The 18446-nt window shown below is 32.2% G+C and overlaps 5 protein-coding genes across 9 annotated transcripts in view; 1 reads left to right on the top strand and 4 right to left on the bottom strand.

Annotated features, from left to right (window-relative positions):
- Window positions 1-4152: 4152 nt before the first annotated feature.
- On the bottom strand, window positions 4153-5125 carry LOC113402662 (uncharacterized). Its single transcript, XM_026642968.2, has one exon. The coding sequence runs from the start codon at window positions 5031-5033 to the stop codon at window positions 4278-4280; it is 756 nt and encodes a 251-aa protein (XP_026498753.2). The 5' UTR covers window positions 5034-5125; the 3' UTR covers window positions 4153-4277.
- A 922-nt stretch (window positions 5126-6047) lies between these two features.
- On the bottom strand, window positions 6048-7312 carry LOC113402661 (uncharacterized). The gene is made up of 2 exons (XM_026642967.2): window positions 6577-7312; window positions 6048-6220 (listed from the first exon to the last, which is right to left on the bottom strand). Exons 1-2 carry the CDS (start codon window positions 7226-7228, stop codon window positions 6057-6059), a joined length of 816 nt encoding a protein of 271 aa, XP_026498752.2. The 5' UTR covers window positions 7229-7312; the 3' UTR covers window positions 6048-6056.
- Window positions 7313-7455: 143 nt separating this feature from the next.
- On the top strand, window positions 7456-8136 carry LOC113402647 (small ribosomal subunit protein mS25). The gene has a single exon (XM_026642950.2). The coding sequence runs from the start codon at window positions 7562-7564 to the stop codon at window positions 8063-8065; it is 504 nt and encodes a 167-aa protein (XP_026498735.1). The 5' UTR covers window positions 7456-7561; the 3' UTR covers window positions 8066-8136.
- Window positions 8137-8732: 596 nt separating this feature from the next.
- LOC113402649 (ornithine transcarbamylase, mitochondrial-like) lies at window positions 8733-12415 on the bottom strand. Its single transcript, XM_026642952.2, has 6 exons — window positions 12279-12415; window positions 11745-11893; window positions 11430-11583; window positions 10580-10705; window positions 9965-10135; window positions 8733-8913 (listed from the first exon to the last, which is right to left on the bottom strand). Exons 1-6 carry the CDS (start codon window positions 12348-12350, stop codon window positions 8737-8739), a joined length of 849 nt encoding a protein of 282 aa, XP_026498737.2. The 5' UTR covers window positions 12351-12415; the 3' UTR covers window positions 8733-8736.
- A 1733-nt stretch (window positions 12416-14148) lies between these two features.
- Window positions 14149-18446, bottom strand: part of LOC113402646 (protein phosphatase PP2A 55 kDa regulatory subunit) — a 45727-nt gene continuing 41429 nt past the window's right edge. For all 5 annotated transcript variants that reach the window (XM_064218819.1, XM_064218822.1, XM_064218824.1 and 2 more), the window contains one exon: window positions 14149-18037. In XM_064218819.1, coding sequence (XP_064074889.1) covers window positions 17912-18037 — 126 coding nt within the window. In that variant the 3' untranslated portion in view covers window positions 14149-17911. The remainder of the gene's footprint in view (window positions 18038-18446) is intronic.

Genomic DNA, 18446 nt, shown 5'->3' with positions numbered 1-18446 from the left:
GACAATCCAGTTGAAGTATTTACCTTAAACGTCGGCATGAAATTATCTCTAATAATTTTAGTAGCACCAAAAGAACTCATTTGAAATGCAGATTTGTATTGTTGATTATGACTCAAAAAATGCTTCGATGTTTGAGATGTCCCAAATATTAATGAATATAATGGTTCGGGTGGAATTTCTAATGCTGGCAATCTAACTTTGCCATTAGCACAACACATGCCGGGCGTTTCACCTGAAAATTTTGCCGCATCGCAATGTGGACATATTACGTCCGTCATCCCAATGTATCCGTACATACTATAATCAATCTGACTGTTGTAATTAAAAGCAGCACACATCGTTTCAGTCAAAGTAGCACGACGTATTCGTGATCGCCGGAAGATTCAGTACAGGCACAGGGTCAGCAGATCTATTTCGTGCACTACGGTCACGCTGCGATGCATTAGCTTGTGTGCGTTCATCTGCAATCTGTGATCGTCTTTGTGATGTCACATAATTTGTATTACGCGTTCGCCGACCTATATTTGCTCGTCTGGCTCGTGGCATTAATCTTTCATCCTTCATATACAAAAGAAAAAATGAAATTGAAAACAAATTGCTATATTAATAGTGATGTATCAGTATTTATACATATGTGTCTGGAAATATACGGGGTGAAATATTGGTGGTTATTTTCCCGCAAGATATCGATTCAGTCTCGCGTAAAAATAAAAATACAAAAGGAGTAGGTATTGACTACTAAATCAATTATTTGCGGGAAAACAACCAACAACATTTCACCCTGTACCTATATAACTGCATTCGTTGTCAATGTATAAAAAAATGTCAATAAAATAATCCATTATAGAATAATAAAATACACAGCGATATGTTTTTTCAAATTAAGAAACACACTTACATGTAATCACTTCAACAGTTCAAAACTTACCGTTTGTGTAAATGCGTTTGACAATTTAATTCAAATAAAGCCTGCTAACTACATGAAACACCGACAGCGCACTAAAAAACTGAGTAAAATTTTGAAAATTGAAAGTACACGCTACTTTTAAATCGACAAACGTAAATAACTATTTATGTGATTTTAGTTTTTAAGTAGTTAGCAATTAAGAAATATATTTTTTTAAGAAATTAATCGATGTTGTAACTGATTTTTGTATTATTTCTAATGACAGCTCAATCATTTTTAAAATAAGAAATTGTGTTACATGCCAATATTTAATGCTATGCCATGGGTTATTTGGAAATAATAAATTAAATTAAGACGTGTACTCATTTTTAATTGATACTTACTTTTAATTTGACAGACAATTCCCCGTCTAAAAAATCTCCATTAACAAAATTACCCGCCATTTATTAAAATCATAATCATAAACATAATCAGCCTGTAAATTACCCACTGCTGGGCTAAGGCCTCTTCTCCCGTTGAGGAGAAGGTATGGAGCATATTCCACCACGCTGCTCCAATGCGGGTTGGTGGAATACACATGTGGCAGAATTTCGTTGAAATTACACACATGCAGGTTTCCTCACGATGTTTTCCTTCACCGCCGAGCACGAGATGAATTATAAACACAAATTAAGCACATGAAAATTCAGTGGTGCCTGCCTGGGTTTGAACCCGAAATCATCGGTTAAGATGCACGCGTTCTAACCACTGGGCCATCTCGGCCCTTATTAAAATCATTTGTAACAAAAAATGTGATAAATGAAGAACCACTCGACCGATTTTGTGCAAACTTCACATAAACCATCTACTAAATAGCCCGAACAAACCCTGAAAATTTGGTTTGGATAGATGAGCCCGTTCTTGAGTTATAAAGTGACAACGAAAAATGCCACTTATTTTTATATATAAGATTATAAGATAAGATGGAACGAACAACTGTTTTTCATAATAATATAAACTGTTAAAAAGGTTATATGGGTGGTAATAATCTTTTCTATTACAGTTTTTAAACTTGAATATGTCTTTGTATGTTATGTATGGAGTGGTAGGGCTTTGTGCAAGTCCGTCTGGGTAAGTAACACCCACTGATCATGTATTCTACCGCCAAATAGCAATACTTTGTATTCCTGTGTTCTGGTTTGAAGAGTGAGTGAGCGAGTGTAACTATAGGCTCAAAAGACATAACATCATAGTTCCCAAGGATGGTAGCGCATTGGCGATGTAAGGAGCGGTGAATCATTTAATAATTTAATAATTAAGCAACATATGGCCGGGCGTGATCACTTAACATCGTGTGGCCCATTGGCCCGTCTGCCTACATAATATCATCATATCATATCTTGATATGATACATATGATATATGATGATAATAAATAAGGTTCAAGCGTTGAAAGAAGAGAACGTATTGTAATTTTTCAGTTTAACAGCATTAAGTTTAAGTTTTTTTAATACATATTTACTGATATTAGTACGATCACCTTAATATATACAATATATACATAACAAGTAGATTCTAAAACATTGATAACATCAATTTCACGCACCAACAATATTAGAAGATTGAAGTTATTGAGATTTACTAATTGCCTAAACCCCTAAAACACGTCCCATTCTAATTATTACACCAATACGAAATTAAAGCCAATCGTTTATTATATAACTTAGCCTAAAGCCTAAAGATCGATCACAATTTTGATCAGCAAAATTAGTAAAAACATATTTTAGGTATTTTTGTTAGGACAAGAAGGGTATGGTGTGGGATACAGATAGAGAAAGAAAAAAAGCGGGCCGGCGAATAAGCCACTTGATGGTAAGTGGTCACCAACCTCCTAGACATTGGCACTGTAAGACATTTTAACCATACCTGTGGTGGTGGAGTATCACCAATGTGCCACCAACCTTGGAGCTTTGATGTTATTTCCCTATATTTACACTGGCTTACTCGCCTTCAAACTGAAACACAACAGTAGTAAATATTGTGGCTTGGCGGTAGAATATATGATAACTGGGTTGTCTCTTCTCCTTCCTAGATATTTCCCTTCTCAGATAGGCTTGCCCTAAACCCAAACCAACCATCACCAAGATCGTTGGAAGTCGTATTCCAAAATTGAATCTATACATGTCTGTTACCTCTTCACGTTAAGCCTCAGAATCATTTTAGAGGCAATTTTGTATGTAGACAGTTTGAGTGCCGAGGGAATTTTTTTTTAATACATCCCTCGCGGGTTAAAATTTGAGGTACCAGCTTGTGTGCTATTGGTAAAGTTTTATAAATTTCGGGCGTGTAAAGCCGCAGGTTCAGCTAGTATGCGTCTAAATTAAAGTGCGAAGTGAAGCGAAGCTACTTATTTTATAATACTATATTATAACTTCCCCCAAACTTGCTGCATCCGGCAGGGGACGGTATTCCATTTAGTTACCTTCTAATTTATTCAGAACTTTTATATATTGTTAAAGCTAATGTTATACGTCTTTGGAGTGAGCAATTCGATGAAAGGTCATTAACTAAAGGAATCTAGTACAAAACTATACAACCAAGTTTGTGCCAAAAACCGTAGTTTGTCATTGCCAATATGAGCAGAAACGAAGTGATCAGTGATCAGCGTTTAGGTTTCGTTCCGGACAGTTTAGCAGCAATGATGGGCAAAGTTTCCTCACCTTCCTGCAATGAATGCAACATAGTTAAGGATGTGATTCATACAATGGCGGAGTGCGTCCGGAACGAGGCTGAACGCCTTGATTTTTTTGTATATAATAATGATGTAAATCCCCTACATATAGGGGTATAAAACAGCATTCTCGTCTTTCCGGGGTCCGAAAAAGCAAGAATGCTGTACAAACTTGTAATAATAGGCTTAAACTTTGTATAATTTTAGCTTCTACAGAAGTGACATGATCACTATGTGACCAAACTCCTAAAAAAGAAATAGATTAAAAAAAACTTGCTGCTTCTTCATTCAGTGGGTTTTTGAGCTAGATATTCGTAAAAAAATCATTCATTTAATTTATTTATGGTACAGTTATTTTCGTTTATTCTAAAATGGTGCGATCGCTGTCTGATGACATGGTGCTGCTAATATTATAACACAAAAGCTAAATTCGAAATTACTCCGACAATTACCGAAAGCGTACTAGAGTCCGTTGCGTTTAATTCAATTCATATCAGGTTTTTCAAAAAACACTCAAGATCAAGGTAAAAGGGAAATATGATATTATAATTGTCATAAATTAAAATATATTACAAACAGGAATGATATTATTCTCTAATTGCAACAGTTTACGTTATAGATATGAACAATACAGTTAATAATTATCTTTCATAGAAAACTATCAATTTTTTCGTGCAGGGTTCCCAGGACAAAAACAAGGCTTAGGACACTTGGACCTAGGGCCCTTGTGAATACAAGAATTTCCTTCACTTTTATCTTTGCCTGATTGATGCATTTTTGACATAAGATTGTTAATTTGGTTTGTAAGTTGCCCAACTGTGGCACATATTTGTTCAAGCGTACCCATAGATGGAGCAGTTGCATCGTAATACCGTCCATAATCACCAGGAATATCTTGAAATAAAGCGCATCCAGATGGGCATTTGTTAAAATCATGACAACCATCTACAGAACCTGATGTCGAAGGTGACTCATAATATTTTGGAGGCGCACACGGTGGTATAGGCTGCGGCTCTGGTTCAGTATACAATTGTGGGTGACTGTATGTCTTGCAGCTCTTCCCACATCTATCTAAAGCACAGGTGGCTGTTGGAAGCTCATCAACGACCACACCCTTATTAATGGGGCATGTCACATTCCCACATTTTGGTAAGTGATTTGCGGGACATTTTGTATTGTTACAGCTAAACGGCTCATCTTTACGATATTCCTTTGGTAGAGTTGTATTACAGTCTGGACAAGGGCAGGTAACTTTTATTATGCCAGCTTTTATATCTTTAATCTTCCCAGGTGTATAATTTAAGCAGGTAAAGTGCACCCAAGTCTGACACGCACCTTGACATTGTATACCGTTCTTCTCGGAAACTGTTTCAAAGCAGATTTTGCATGGTCTTTTTATTTTATTGCAATTTGGCATTATGGTTATTCGTTGAGGTGCCTTTTGTCGGACATCAACATGGTAATATTTATGTAATTATTTTTCCATTTAAGATGTTTTGATGATTTTGAGTTTTATTTATCATTAGTCATTATGACAGAATAAGTCACTTTTTTCTTTTTTGCCATTTCAATAAATAGGTATCTTAATCATAAGAAAAGTTTGAATGGATGAATGTTTGTTACTTAATCACGCTCATATCTCACGTCAGATTTGTATGATATTTCGTTCGTTAAAGATTTCATGATTCCGACCAATATAAAACAAAAACATAATCGTGGCTGCGTTTGTAAGTTGTTAACTTATCTTAACCAATTCTCATTACAGTGCATGCGTTTTTTAAGCAGTTGTACTTTTTCGTACGTACGTATATTTCAAAAGGTTTCACTCGGACGGGAATCAAGTAACGAGGGTTTCTTACACACCAAAATGAAATAATGAAGCCGAATGTTAACGTCAACATGCATCCTCTATCAGAAGAAGATGCATGCTGATGATGCTTACGATGCAGAATATTCAAAACAGGAAAGCACACTACGACATTGGCCGCCTCGTTCGCAATAGAGAACAGTTCGTGCTGAATTTTAAAAATCTTTACTCTTTAATTTTCAACTCTTAAAAACGTTACTCAATTAATTAAATCGGGTTGATCTACGGCTATTCCAGAACTTCGGACGTCGTTAACTTTTCAAATGGTTTCTCTCATGGTGGATACTGTTTGACAGTCCTAACAATAAATGGCATAGTGTCATGAAAATTAAAACGATACCACTATTGTTTCAAAGTAGAATCACACATTCGCTTTTTAAATATTACGTCTACCAACGTATATATACATTTTCATATGCCTAATATGTTAATTATTCATCTTGTAATGAAGGAATTCATCGTGCGGAAACCTTTTCATTCGACATGACGCGTAGGCTGAAAATTAACTATATACATTAAAACTGCACTAATAAAATAAATAAAATATTTTGGTAATATTTGGTATGTTTTTATTTATATGTGATTCATTTTGCACATGAGATCTTTAAGCTGATGTGAAAGTTCACCGACTGTTGTGCACAAATTTTCAATTGCCGAGTACAGCGTTACTTGGCCCGGGTTAACATTCACCTGAGAATCCGAAGAAATCGCACGGAGATTTTCCATTTCTTGTTTATCTATAACATATTATACATAAGTTTATTGCAATTCCGATGTTTGCAGTTTTTTCATTTAATTGATTACGTGAATTTAAAGAAATAACATATAAACTTAAAATTAAATTAAATAAAGTACTTGAACATTATAAACTTTAACTTACGAAATTGATATTCAATAAAAAATCATTGCACACCGAATTAATATTAGTACTTTACATAAAATTTTACTATCTACAATCAAACTACAGTAAAGATAAAATTAAGAGAGCAATAGAGACAAATAATTTTTTTACAAACAAATCGACTTCTAATAGGTTATATATTAATATCCGCGTTATATATAACAATTAATATGCTATAATTAATTAACTCACCTGGACAAGTCGAGTTAGTTCGAGTAAAATTCGAACAAGATTCAGATTGTTTGGGGCTACAAACATGCCTATTGGGTTTATTTAATAACTGTTGCGACGGGCTATGAGGCTGGTATGGCTTTGCAAGTTTTTGAGGCTTAGAAATTGGAGGACTAGTTGGTGGAGAGCATGAATGTGGATTTAACTTCGAAGTGTGTGGATCACCCCTTGTCTGCTGTTTGGGCTTTGTTTGAATTTGGTGAGGAGATGAGTTTTTTCTTATGGTACACTTTGGTGGTGGTGGGGGAGTACATGGTGTTGATACCTTTGGACTATTATCAATAGGTGGGGACGGATATTTAGGTATAGGAGTGCGCTTACTCGGACATTCCTTAGAAGTACAAACCGGTAGTTTATTTGCAGGACATTTGGTATTAGTGCATGTATATGGCGGATTAACTAGTTTCTCCTTGGGTGGTGCCATATTGCAGTCCGGACATGGACAAGTTATTTCTATTAAACCAGCCTTAATGTCTTGAATTTTACCAGGCGTATAATTTAGACATTTAAAATGCGCCCATTTTTTGCATGCTCCTTGACATTGTAATCCGTTTTTCGTTTTAACAGATTCAAAACATATTTTACACGGATTTTTTACTCTTGAACACTTCATTTTTATTTTTAGCGGTTCAAATATATTTTACTTATCCATTTCGACGCTAATCGGTTATTTTTTTACTAAGTTTACATGATTGTACAGAAAAATAGACTAGAAATTATTCAAGACATTCCTGAAACTATTTCAATTGACATGACAGAATGACAAATAGAATAGACAATTTGAATATTACTAAAAAAATTGTTGTAAAATATAAAAGTTACATTGTAAGTACCTATTTCAGGACGCAAGTCAGACTATGTCAAACTTCAAGAAGTCACTGTCATTTCATTTGTATTGTTAATCGCTGTTTTGAGGTTATTCGTTGAATAAAATAAAACACTGAAAATGCCTTTTATGAAAGGTAGAGCACCTATTAGACGAACATTAAATTATCTTAACGCTGGAAAACTGGTATTTAAAGACAAGATAAGAATATTCTCTGTGGGATATAACATTCATGGCCAAAATAATACAGGTGCGAAGGAGTTCGTTTTCTGGTATTTACCACAAATCCAATATAAAAATCCCGATGTTCAAGTGGCTACGTTCAAAAACTTAACGCCCTCACCATTTATTAAGTGTTATTTCGAAGATGGACGACGGATTTTGGTTGATATAGACAACAAGACTAAGGAAGACATTTTGGAACATTTAATGAACACTGTTGGGAAGTCGAAAGAGGTCTTGGAAGCGGAGGCCATAGCTGCTGAAAAAAAGGATAACCCAGCTAACTTTGGTATAGGTTGTGAAAGACCGTGTATATGTGAAGTGTATGGCCAAGTTCCATGCCCTGGAGTTGTGCCGTTACCAAAAATTTTCCGCGGGAAATATAAAAATCAAACCGATTAACTGAATGAAATTTAGTCAATAAGTTAAAGCTTTTAGGTATGTAAATAAAGTAAATATAGTTTATATCAAAATGATTTTAATTTACAACACATTTGATGTTAAGTTTACAAGTTCCACTAAAGCAATACAGAATGGTCTGGACAATGGTGTCCAAAAATGTTAGGTCAATTTTACAGATAAAATTCAAATAATCAATAGGTTTATATTTCACTTAGGTAACTTGCTGAAATTTTATTCAGTAGAACATGTGACCCGTAAACGTAGATTTGGGTTTGACTCCGGCAAACACTACTGATTTATATGTTCTTAATTTAAATAACCCTAGCATTGTGAGAAAACCTACACATTGGCCACATATTTAATTTGATAGAATACACATCAAACCTTCTCAAAAGGACAGGAGTCCTTGCCTTGTGTTACTTATAAAATATTCAATATATTCTACTATTCAAATTCAAGATATACACTATACTATAACATTCTTTTTTTATAATATAGCTAGACGGACAGACAAAGAGGACACCTGATGAGAAGTGGTCACCACTGCCTATAGGAATTGGTGCTGTAAGAAATATTAACTTTTCATTGCATCACCAGTGCACCACCAACCTTGGGAACTAAAATGAAAACTTTAAAAAATAACTATTCAATAGAAAAAAAATTTAATTCAATCAAAATTTGTGATCTTTTATTACATAACACATTAGAGCTGCGGCTATATATTGAAAATTTTCAAAAGCATCAAATGTTCTTGAATTTTCATGATGAAACAGATTATCACTGACTTCACTTCCTCGGGGAATGGTGTGAAAAAATAACCACTTGCATTTTGTGTGAGACTCGATATCCTGAAAAAAGTGAGACTTAAGCATGTTATTATATATAAAATATTAAGTATTCAATGAAACAATTTGACAAAATAAACATAACTACTTTTGAAAACATATTTTTACCTAACTGTATATACTAGTCTCTATTTACTAATATATGAAAGTGTCTAGATGATTTTATTTTATTTATTTATGAAATGTATTTAGATAAAGTTCTGGTTAAATAACTTATAATTTACTTAATAATTATATTTTTAATTGAAACTAATTATGATTGGAATCGTATTTATAAGTCTCATAATAATAGCACTGTAGAAGATATTCGGTTGCTCTAATAGAAAATATCTTCATTCGTTTTATTAAGCGGTCAACACTGAATGAATAACACGCATATATAGACGTAAACAGTAATCTCATTGTGAACTGTTCAAACACAAGTGACACTGGCGAAATATTTTGTGCCTTCGCGTAACAAATAAAAGCCACAATTAAAAATAATAATAATTGTGTACATGTAGGCCAAACACGCTGACCCCAACTTCGACCCAACACGCGAGTTCAACGTCGATCGAAAACGATGGCCCAATATTAAACACGCTGGCATATGGTGTATTTGTGGCTTAATGTTATAAAATACGATTATAATATAAAAAAAGATTGGTTTAATCTCTTATACATAGACAATTTAATTATTTATCAGTTTTTTTATTTCCCTCTATCAATAAAAAAGTGCGTAACACAGTAAATGTATCAGCGTGAACCGGAAAATGTGCTTTGTATCCAGGAAAAATAAACGGAATGAAACTCAGTAAAGACTAGTTTATTTCCTTTGATTATTATTTATATGTCTAGGATAAACTGTCAAAGCTGAGACCGCGTCGAAAAAATAGCGACCAACAGTTGGCCACTATATACACACATTCTGGTAACGTAGTATGACGTTTGGCGATTGTCAAGCGTAGCTGTCATGCACACCAAGATAATAAAGTTGGCACTTGACTAGATTCTTTTACTTATTTTGTAGTGTGATACCACAGATATATAAATAACGTAAGTTTACTTCTTGTACCGTAACACGAAGTTTAAATTCGTCAACTTTCTTCACATTGGATGGACCAGCTATAATTACATCCGCGTCTTTCAAAACTTGCTCTTTTGATGAGCACTCCTTGAGTCCGGTATGAGTTTGTGAGGCTATATCTTCACTTGCTTTGAACAATAACGGACTCACGGGACATTTCTGTAATATAAAGATGTAATAAATTTAATTATAAAAAGCATTTTTAGTATGTACTCTTTAATATTTATAACTGTTAATGATTAATGTAACTCAGTTTATTTATCTTTTAGTTTTAGAGGGGAGGGAGGACGAAATAATTAACTTTTAAATTATAAATAAAGTAAATATTCAGTTTAATGGTAAGTATCAAAGTACATAATAAACAGTAATGCATTCTGTTACTTATATAACGTAACCAACATTTTTCCTCGAGACCAACGAGTTTACACAAGTTCGCAGAACGATTATCGATTTTAATTTTCATTTTGACACATGAGCAACAATAATTGTCGAATTAAATTAAAGGATTAAAAACGAAGGCAATAATCTAACTCCGCGCAGCCATTTATTACAACAGGTTATTAAAGTAAGGTTTTTTTTAATAATAAATCAACACAACCATACCTGGCAGCAGCATTTAAATCTAATATTGGCTCCAAGCATTGGACACAGTAAAAGATAAGAATTCAAAACCGGGTGAGGCGATCCGCAGTATGCGAAATTTAAATTCCTCAACGAACCAAATTCCTCCTAAAACGTGTGTTAAAAATTAAAAATAATTTGATTAAAACTTTTGTTTACTCAATTAACTAACCTTTTTTACACTACCTAACTCACCATTCCAATCGGAACACAGCAATACTAAGTATTTGCTGTTTGGCAATAGAATATAATTATGAGAAGTGGGTGGTATCTACCAAGACGGGTTTGCACAAACCACCACCAAGTACCAGTAAGTATTTTCACCAGCGTGAGAGTGCAACTGGTATAAAATTCAATTGTATGATCTGATGAGAGACCAAGTTTTAATAGTAAATACATATATTTGTAGTAGTTCACTACATACTTCCTTTGGTACTATCAGGGCGGATTTAACGTGTCTAGTCAACGCACGTAACTTCTTTACGGTATTCTAACTTCCTAAAATATATTTTTATTTATAATTACGATGTTTTTTACTATAATATAGGGCTCCTATTCAGTTACCTACACTGCCTAACAGATAATCCAGCCCTGGTTGCTACAACAGATGAAATAATAGATAGACATTGCATTTGTGTGTATTTTTCTGTTTTGAAATTAAATATTCCAATGAACCTATAACATATTATATTATATGGAATAGTTCTCGAACGTTTTTTTTCTACTATTTAGTACGCGTCTCACAATTGCAATATTACGTAGTCCAATTATACTACAAACAAAGAGCGAAGGTGTTATGGGTATAAGAATAAATTTCCAAATATGAACTAACTATGATAGACATAATTGTGCTCAAAGCTTGTATACTAGCATGAGTTCTAGAACGCATGCATAGAACCGGAACGCTGGATTGTTCTGCGAACCTTTGCACGCACATATGTGTCCTAGTAGCAACGAATATAGCATCCGCCATATACGAGAATATCCTAAAAAAAACAAAATCGTAAAACTTTTTTAAATTAAAAAATAAAAACTAAGGTACACGTATCACAACAGATGTAGCATAATTACCTTTTTGGTTTGAACCAAAGAGTTACATAAAGAAACTTACTCTAATCTCAAAGGCTGTTATGATATTAAAAATCACCTGCCCATATAATCTTGCTCCCAAACCAGGTTGTCGGTTATATTAACGTCGTATGCGCCGAGCAAGGTCGCCGCCTTTGAGACCGCCATGTTTAAAAACGGCTCATTTACTTCTTGCAAAATCATTACCTTGGAATCTGCTAAAATTTCCTGAATAACGAAATGTAGATTTATAAAAACTAAAAACTCTGAGATGGGCCAATGGCTAGATGGGTATTGCTACAATTCAGGAGTAAATCGTGAGCAATTCTGCATATAGTATTCGATGAAATTCTACCACGCGAGTTGTATTAACTACCTGCAGTATAAAATATATTATATTCATATATAGAAGATTCTTAATAAATGAAACTGAATGTTTGTATTTTGGCATTTATGCGTTCCTACTATTACTTTTCATCCAACTGTGATGAAACTTTGGTGAGGCCAGCGAAATGTTTATCATTCAATTAAACGTATCATGTAAACCCTTATCGTACCCGTGTGAAGCCGGGACGGGCAGCTAGTCTAATATATTAATTACAAACTTTCTTACCAATCTCTTTCTATGCGTATCTCTCAAACAACATTTTAGTTGCAAAGCGCTTTCAAGAACGTCCATTATCATATTCGATGTCCAGTTTTTAAAACATATCAAATGCTTTGGTTTTTTAATTCTAATTTATAAAAAAAAAATGTACATCGTTCTTAAAACTATAAATAAATGTTTATAATTTTAAAATGTTTACTATTTACTTACAAGCACTGAATACTGTGAAATCTTTTCATTATGTAAATATTCTTAAATGATTTCATAGTAATATATATTTTTTAAACGATATCAAGAAATAGTATTAAATAATCCCTCCATTATAATCATAATATTGAAATAAAATATTTTTTTACGTTAAAACATCATAGTCTTTTTATTTGTCATTTTTAACAGATAAATAACAAATAAATTATATTCAAAAGGTTCATTGCAAAAATATTGTTTTCAACATAGAGTATTAACAAATATTGCACAAACGTAAGAGAATTAAGGAATCAAACTGCTTCCTATTCATATGAGTGTTTGTTTTATAAATAATTATTCAACCTATGAATAGTATTTTGCCTCCGAGCAATGAAATAGGTACTAGTTCCGTATAAAAGCATTTTTAAAGCAAGCCAATCAACGAAACTTTAACGAACTGTCGAACTAGACTTGTCATTCAAAAAATTCGTTCGTAGTTTTTAAACATTTTCAAATCCCACGAAATTTTTAACTAGTTCTATACGCTATTTTTACTCAAAAATAGTTTTACAAAGCAAAATAATCGCAATTATATATAATTGTTGTTACAGAAAAAACACGTTTCCGGTCAAAATTAAATTTGACCCGCAAAATTGCTAAATGTACTAGGTAATTGACTAAAGACATTACTGAATGGCAAACTAATATATATATTTTATTACTCAGGAAAACCTTTAAAAGGTACCTCTTAAGTATCCGGAAGCACTCGCTCGTTCCGCTCGTTGCTCGGCGAAATATTCCTTAGAGGCAAACAGTTATTAAACCGAATAATTAAACCTAAGGTTAATTATGTCATTATGACGTGCAAAAATGGTCCACCTGATGACCACCATGTGATCACCACCACCACCATAGACATTGGCGGTGTAAGAAACACTAATCATTCCTTACATCACATCAAAGCGCCACTGATTTAGGGAGCTAAGATGTTATCTCCTTTGTGCATGCAGTTATACTGGCTAACTCACCTTTCAAACCTTACCTCAAAGTAAAAATATTTTAACTTTTAGTATCGTACATAAAATACATGTAGGTATTACTAAATTATTGTTAGTTTCAACATTTAGTAATGGCGCATGAGTTTAGTATGTAATGAAGTTCGTTATGGCATGCAATCATGCAAAAAAACATCCATAATTTTTTTATATTTATTATAGTAAATATATTATACACATTTATTATATTTTAGTACGAGATACGATATTTGAAATATGTCTTATTTGAATAAACATTATATATGTTAGATCATGTACATTAATAAATCGAAAATGGGTTGCCTAGCTGAATCACGGGCCAATATTGTTAAAAAATAATAAAAAATCTATTATTTAATAGATTATTTTTTGAATCAATTTCCTTATTGGTGAGTCATAAAAGTCGAGAGAATATTACACGAGTAATTGTTTGAAAAAGGTACTTTGCCTACTTTCACATCTGTTATTTTTATTATTTTTTTTTAAATGAAAGTTAATTTATTTACTATCAACAGTACTAAGTTGCCTTATTTAGTCTGCTACTCTATATCCATGTTAGTACTGCTATATCCATGGTTCAGTTTTAGCTTAATTTATTTTTAAAAACATAAAGTAAATAATTAATAATGATTAAGGACTGATAATAAAACAAAGTATCAGATATAAAAATTTATATTATAGGAAATATTTTGGATTCAACAACAACTCCCGCACAACACGCCCGCGCCCTCGTCTTGATACCATGGCACATTTATACATAATATTTTAACACCAAAATTAAAAAAATAACATTCATGCTATAAATATAAAATCCATTACAGAATACGGCTAAACGGTCAAATTCAGTACAAGTTTCCTTTATTTTTGCCACAGTTAATTAAAAACTAGCGAAATATACATTCTTTTTTTTTTCATTAATGACCATGTTTTATAAAATTTTAAGAAAACATCGAATTTACTTCCTTTGTCCGACTTAGCCAAGTAGACTTCACACTTTTGAAATGCTTTTGACACATTTTATATATCTTAAATTTACCAACGAAGCATGAATGAATCAATAGAAAGCGAACTTTGTAAAGCGTCAAGGCGAAGGCGCGACAACCGACCGGCAGCCACAATGATTTCGTTGTCAACAATCGCATCTCGAGGTACCTCACAAACTTTCACATACATTTGTCCGTTTATCACACAACGCCCTTATCACAAAGCGACCTGTTGATCCCTCGATGCAGGAAAGAAAAAAAACGGATTTTTTTTATTCACTGTATGCATTCACAGTTTTTTTTTGCCTAACTATAACCTAGACTTAAATTAAGACGTACACACATCCTCTTTCACTCACCGACTACATGTCTTTGCTTTATACTACAAAGCTCATTTTTACACTGATACGTGGGGTCTTAGTCAATTCCAAAATTGCTTTCAAAGCAACAAGTAACTTAGCTGCGAAGGCAATTTTATTTTTCCGATAAATATCACACATTTATCACTATTATTCCTATCGGCCAATAACATAGCAGACAGCATCGATTTGTGTTCGCTTAATCTAACGCGTGGGGAATTGACCGGGCCCCTCACAATGAAACCTAATTTAGATCAACTATACAAACTGATCAACATAAAAAAATGTAATTAGGGATTCATTCACAAGCTATGGAAGTGCCTTACGATCCTATTTTGTCAGAGGCTTATAGGAGACGGTCAATAATATACACTATTTAGGACCTTGTCACAGTCGCTGAACTAGTTCATATAATGTTTTATTTTAGTGAAATTTTAACAAATTAATTATGATATGGTTCTAATTTTGTATGTATATTATTGACGTCAATCGAATGTCCATTAAACTATCAACAGACGTTTGACTCGTTAACACTCAATAAAAACGTTTAAAAAAAAATTATTTAATAATCGGTGAACATAATTTTTTTAGAAAGCTTTACAAAAAGTACAATATATGTATAACTGTACAATAATACAAGTGTTGTGACATAGTATCCTATATTTATATTGTTCAGGCCTCCTTACTTTCACTTATTTACATTTTTTTTTTCATCAATTACATATTATATCGTTCAAGCTTCCTTATAAATACAATTAAGTGAATAACTAAATCACATAAAACTGTTAACAATGTACTGTAAGTAATGTATGCCCAATTAATCCCTAATGAACTTTTATTTCTAATGTAACAATCTTGGATATTGCCTTTTTCTTGACTTTAGACTTATTATGTGAATATAAAAATTCACCGTGTTCTTTCCTATACCTTTATAGAATTTCTATCCAGAACATTCTTTACCATTTTCTGCCCTCGATGAAGGATTACAATTGTTATTAAAATGTTATAAGGCATTCTATTCGATAGCAACTTATATAACATCTAAAGCACAAAATTCACAGCCCGGCTACAACGTTAGAAATCAATTTTGTAACATTGCTGTCGCTATTCATAATAAAATTGAAATTTAAAGGATTTATATTCAAATTTATGTAACGAGACTTTATTCAGATGAATTGTACTTTGGATAGAATAGAAAATAATGGTTTATAGATAAGAGGGCAGACTTAGTAACAACTCTTTAACAAACATCAAGTCAGTGTTAACATGAGGGTTACAACCCCGAATCGAGTAAAAACAATCACAAAGACTTAAAAAAAATACATAATAAATAAAAGAACGACGATTAACAAAAAAACACTGCGTTCAGTGTAAGGCACGGGTAAAAAAATTAAAAAAAAAAACCAGTGCAACCTTAGGCGTTTCATATTACGTATACGATCCCATAATTAATCCGCATAGTAGTTACTAACCAGCATTCATTGTCCTTTCAGACCATATTTTGATTGTAATTTTAAGACATACTAAACGAACCAATTATATTAACGAAGTTTGGAATTCATACATAATCGATATTTTTTTCTTACTTATAATAATATTCGCGACATGGTGACGGTTCTATGGCTATTTTAGGTTCACAGGAGTATTTCAATAAAATGATATTACAAATGAAACTCACCCCTGTGTCCCGAATTTAATACCAATATCTGGACTGGTAACACTGACGTATGAAATATATGCGATTTGTTATCTGTGCATGTCTGTCGTCATAGATTTAACACATCAGTAGCTATCAATTGATAATTCTAACTAATCTCATCCGTATGGTCAAGCGACAACCTATTTTCGTGTTTTTCTTCATTTAAACAATAAATACTTAATTACCGCTTAGAACCTTAAGTATGAAAAGCGTATAAATTATATCAGTGTTTGAATAACGGCCTTAGTACCTAGCTAGCGATATCGCGTCAGATTGTATGTTTGTTATAAAATATGTTGAAATATTTAAAAAAAAACTGGACATTTTAAACAAATGAAAAGGGCAACACTGAAATGTTTACAGTTTAACATTACATTGATATGGATTGCAATTACATTTTAAGCCTTATGTTACTGTGTTAAGTTCATATTTATTACTGCAAATCGACAAACATTTTACAAACACATTCTTTTAAAACATTAATAATCAATGTGCCCGTTAATAACTTTTACAGATTTAGAGATCCAAAAACAATTCGGATCAGTCCTTTTTATGAATTATTTATAAATTTATTTGGTATAGACGGTGGTACTTAATTCACATATAAATTGTATAACATGAGAATAACAAACATACAAACTGATTAATTGATTTAACATATGGGGAGGTATTTGTCAGTAATAGCTTGAATTAGTGAATTAATGTGATGCTTTAAACTTTAAACAAGTATATTTTTTTATATTTTTATTTAAATATGAATTGCGTATGAAGGTTTTATGTACGTCATTTATTATATTAAGAACTTTAACTGACAATTACCTCTTTGTAACATGATAGAATTAACACTAGCCTATGGCAAGGAGGACATATTAATAATTTGCAGAATTATTAAAAACATTATTAGGCTATATCTATTCTATGGACTTTTTAATAGCATTTTTTGTATCATTCATATAAATTCTAGTTTTTGTCGCGTTTATTTCTTTTAGATCTAAAAGCTTCAAATCAAAATGTAAATTATTGTATATTACATAAAATCATTTACACCTTTACATTTAATTCAGAAATTATTTTATGACTTTGGAAAGATATATAAATTCAAAATCTTATTGAACAAATGAGTTTAGGTTTAAGTAGAATCACGAATAATCCCTAAGACATCATTTAATATAACAATATTTTCAAACAATTGCGAGATTTCCTTTCCAAATTCACAAATTCTTAATCTTTAATAATTTCAACAATATAATCCTAATTATTGCTTGCACATATGTTTCTATGATGCAAATAAAAGGCTGTAGGTTGCAAATAAAAGGTTTAGTAGATTTGTATTGTATATTATGTCCTCGCTCACCTAAGGCATAGCTAAGGGGCCCCGCTAGAATTTGTCTTGGAATATGAAAAGATTGTTCGTGGCAGCTACGGCTATGATACTCTCGTGCGGATGCCAGGCTGTGTGGAGGATTTTCTTGTTGAAGTCCAGGCAGTCTACGCTTATTTCATCCTGTTTAAAATATATTTAAAATAAATTTTATGGAATACAATAAGTAGTATAATAAGTAATACAATAATCAATTTTAATCAACTTATTTTTTTCTTATATACTTAAAAAAAAATATATATGTATTATATTACAATTTATATTAATATATATTACATAATTTTCTTATAATATTATATAAATATAATATTAAACTACGATGATAAGGTAGAGAAAAATAAGTTAGATATTTTTTACTCATGATAAATACAAATTTTAAACAAGTGAAGGTACACTATATTTTTTAAATAATATGCACAAAAGATTTTTTACAGACATTTTTAACTTTGCCGTTTCATAGATTCAAGTAATTTGTAAAAAATACATCGGTAAAGAAGGCATATTATTCGATACAAGATTATACTGATGATAA

The sequence above is a fragment of the Vanessa tameamea genome, chromosome 24, assembly GCF_037043105.1.
Source record: "Vanessa tameamea isolate UH-Manoa-2023 chromosome 24, ilVanTame1 primary haplotype, whole genome shotgun sequence".
Lineage (NCBI taxonomy): Eukaryota > Metazoa > Arthropoda > Insecta > Lepidoptera > Nymphalidae > Vanessa > Vanessa tameamea.
This window is presented reverse-complemented; position numbering and strand designations above follow the sequence as displayed.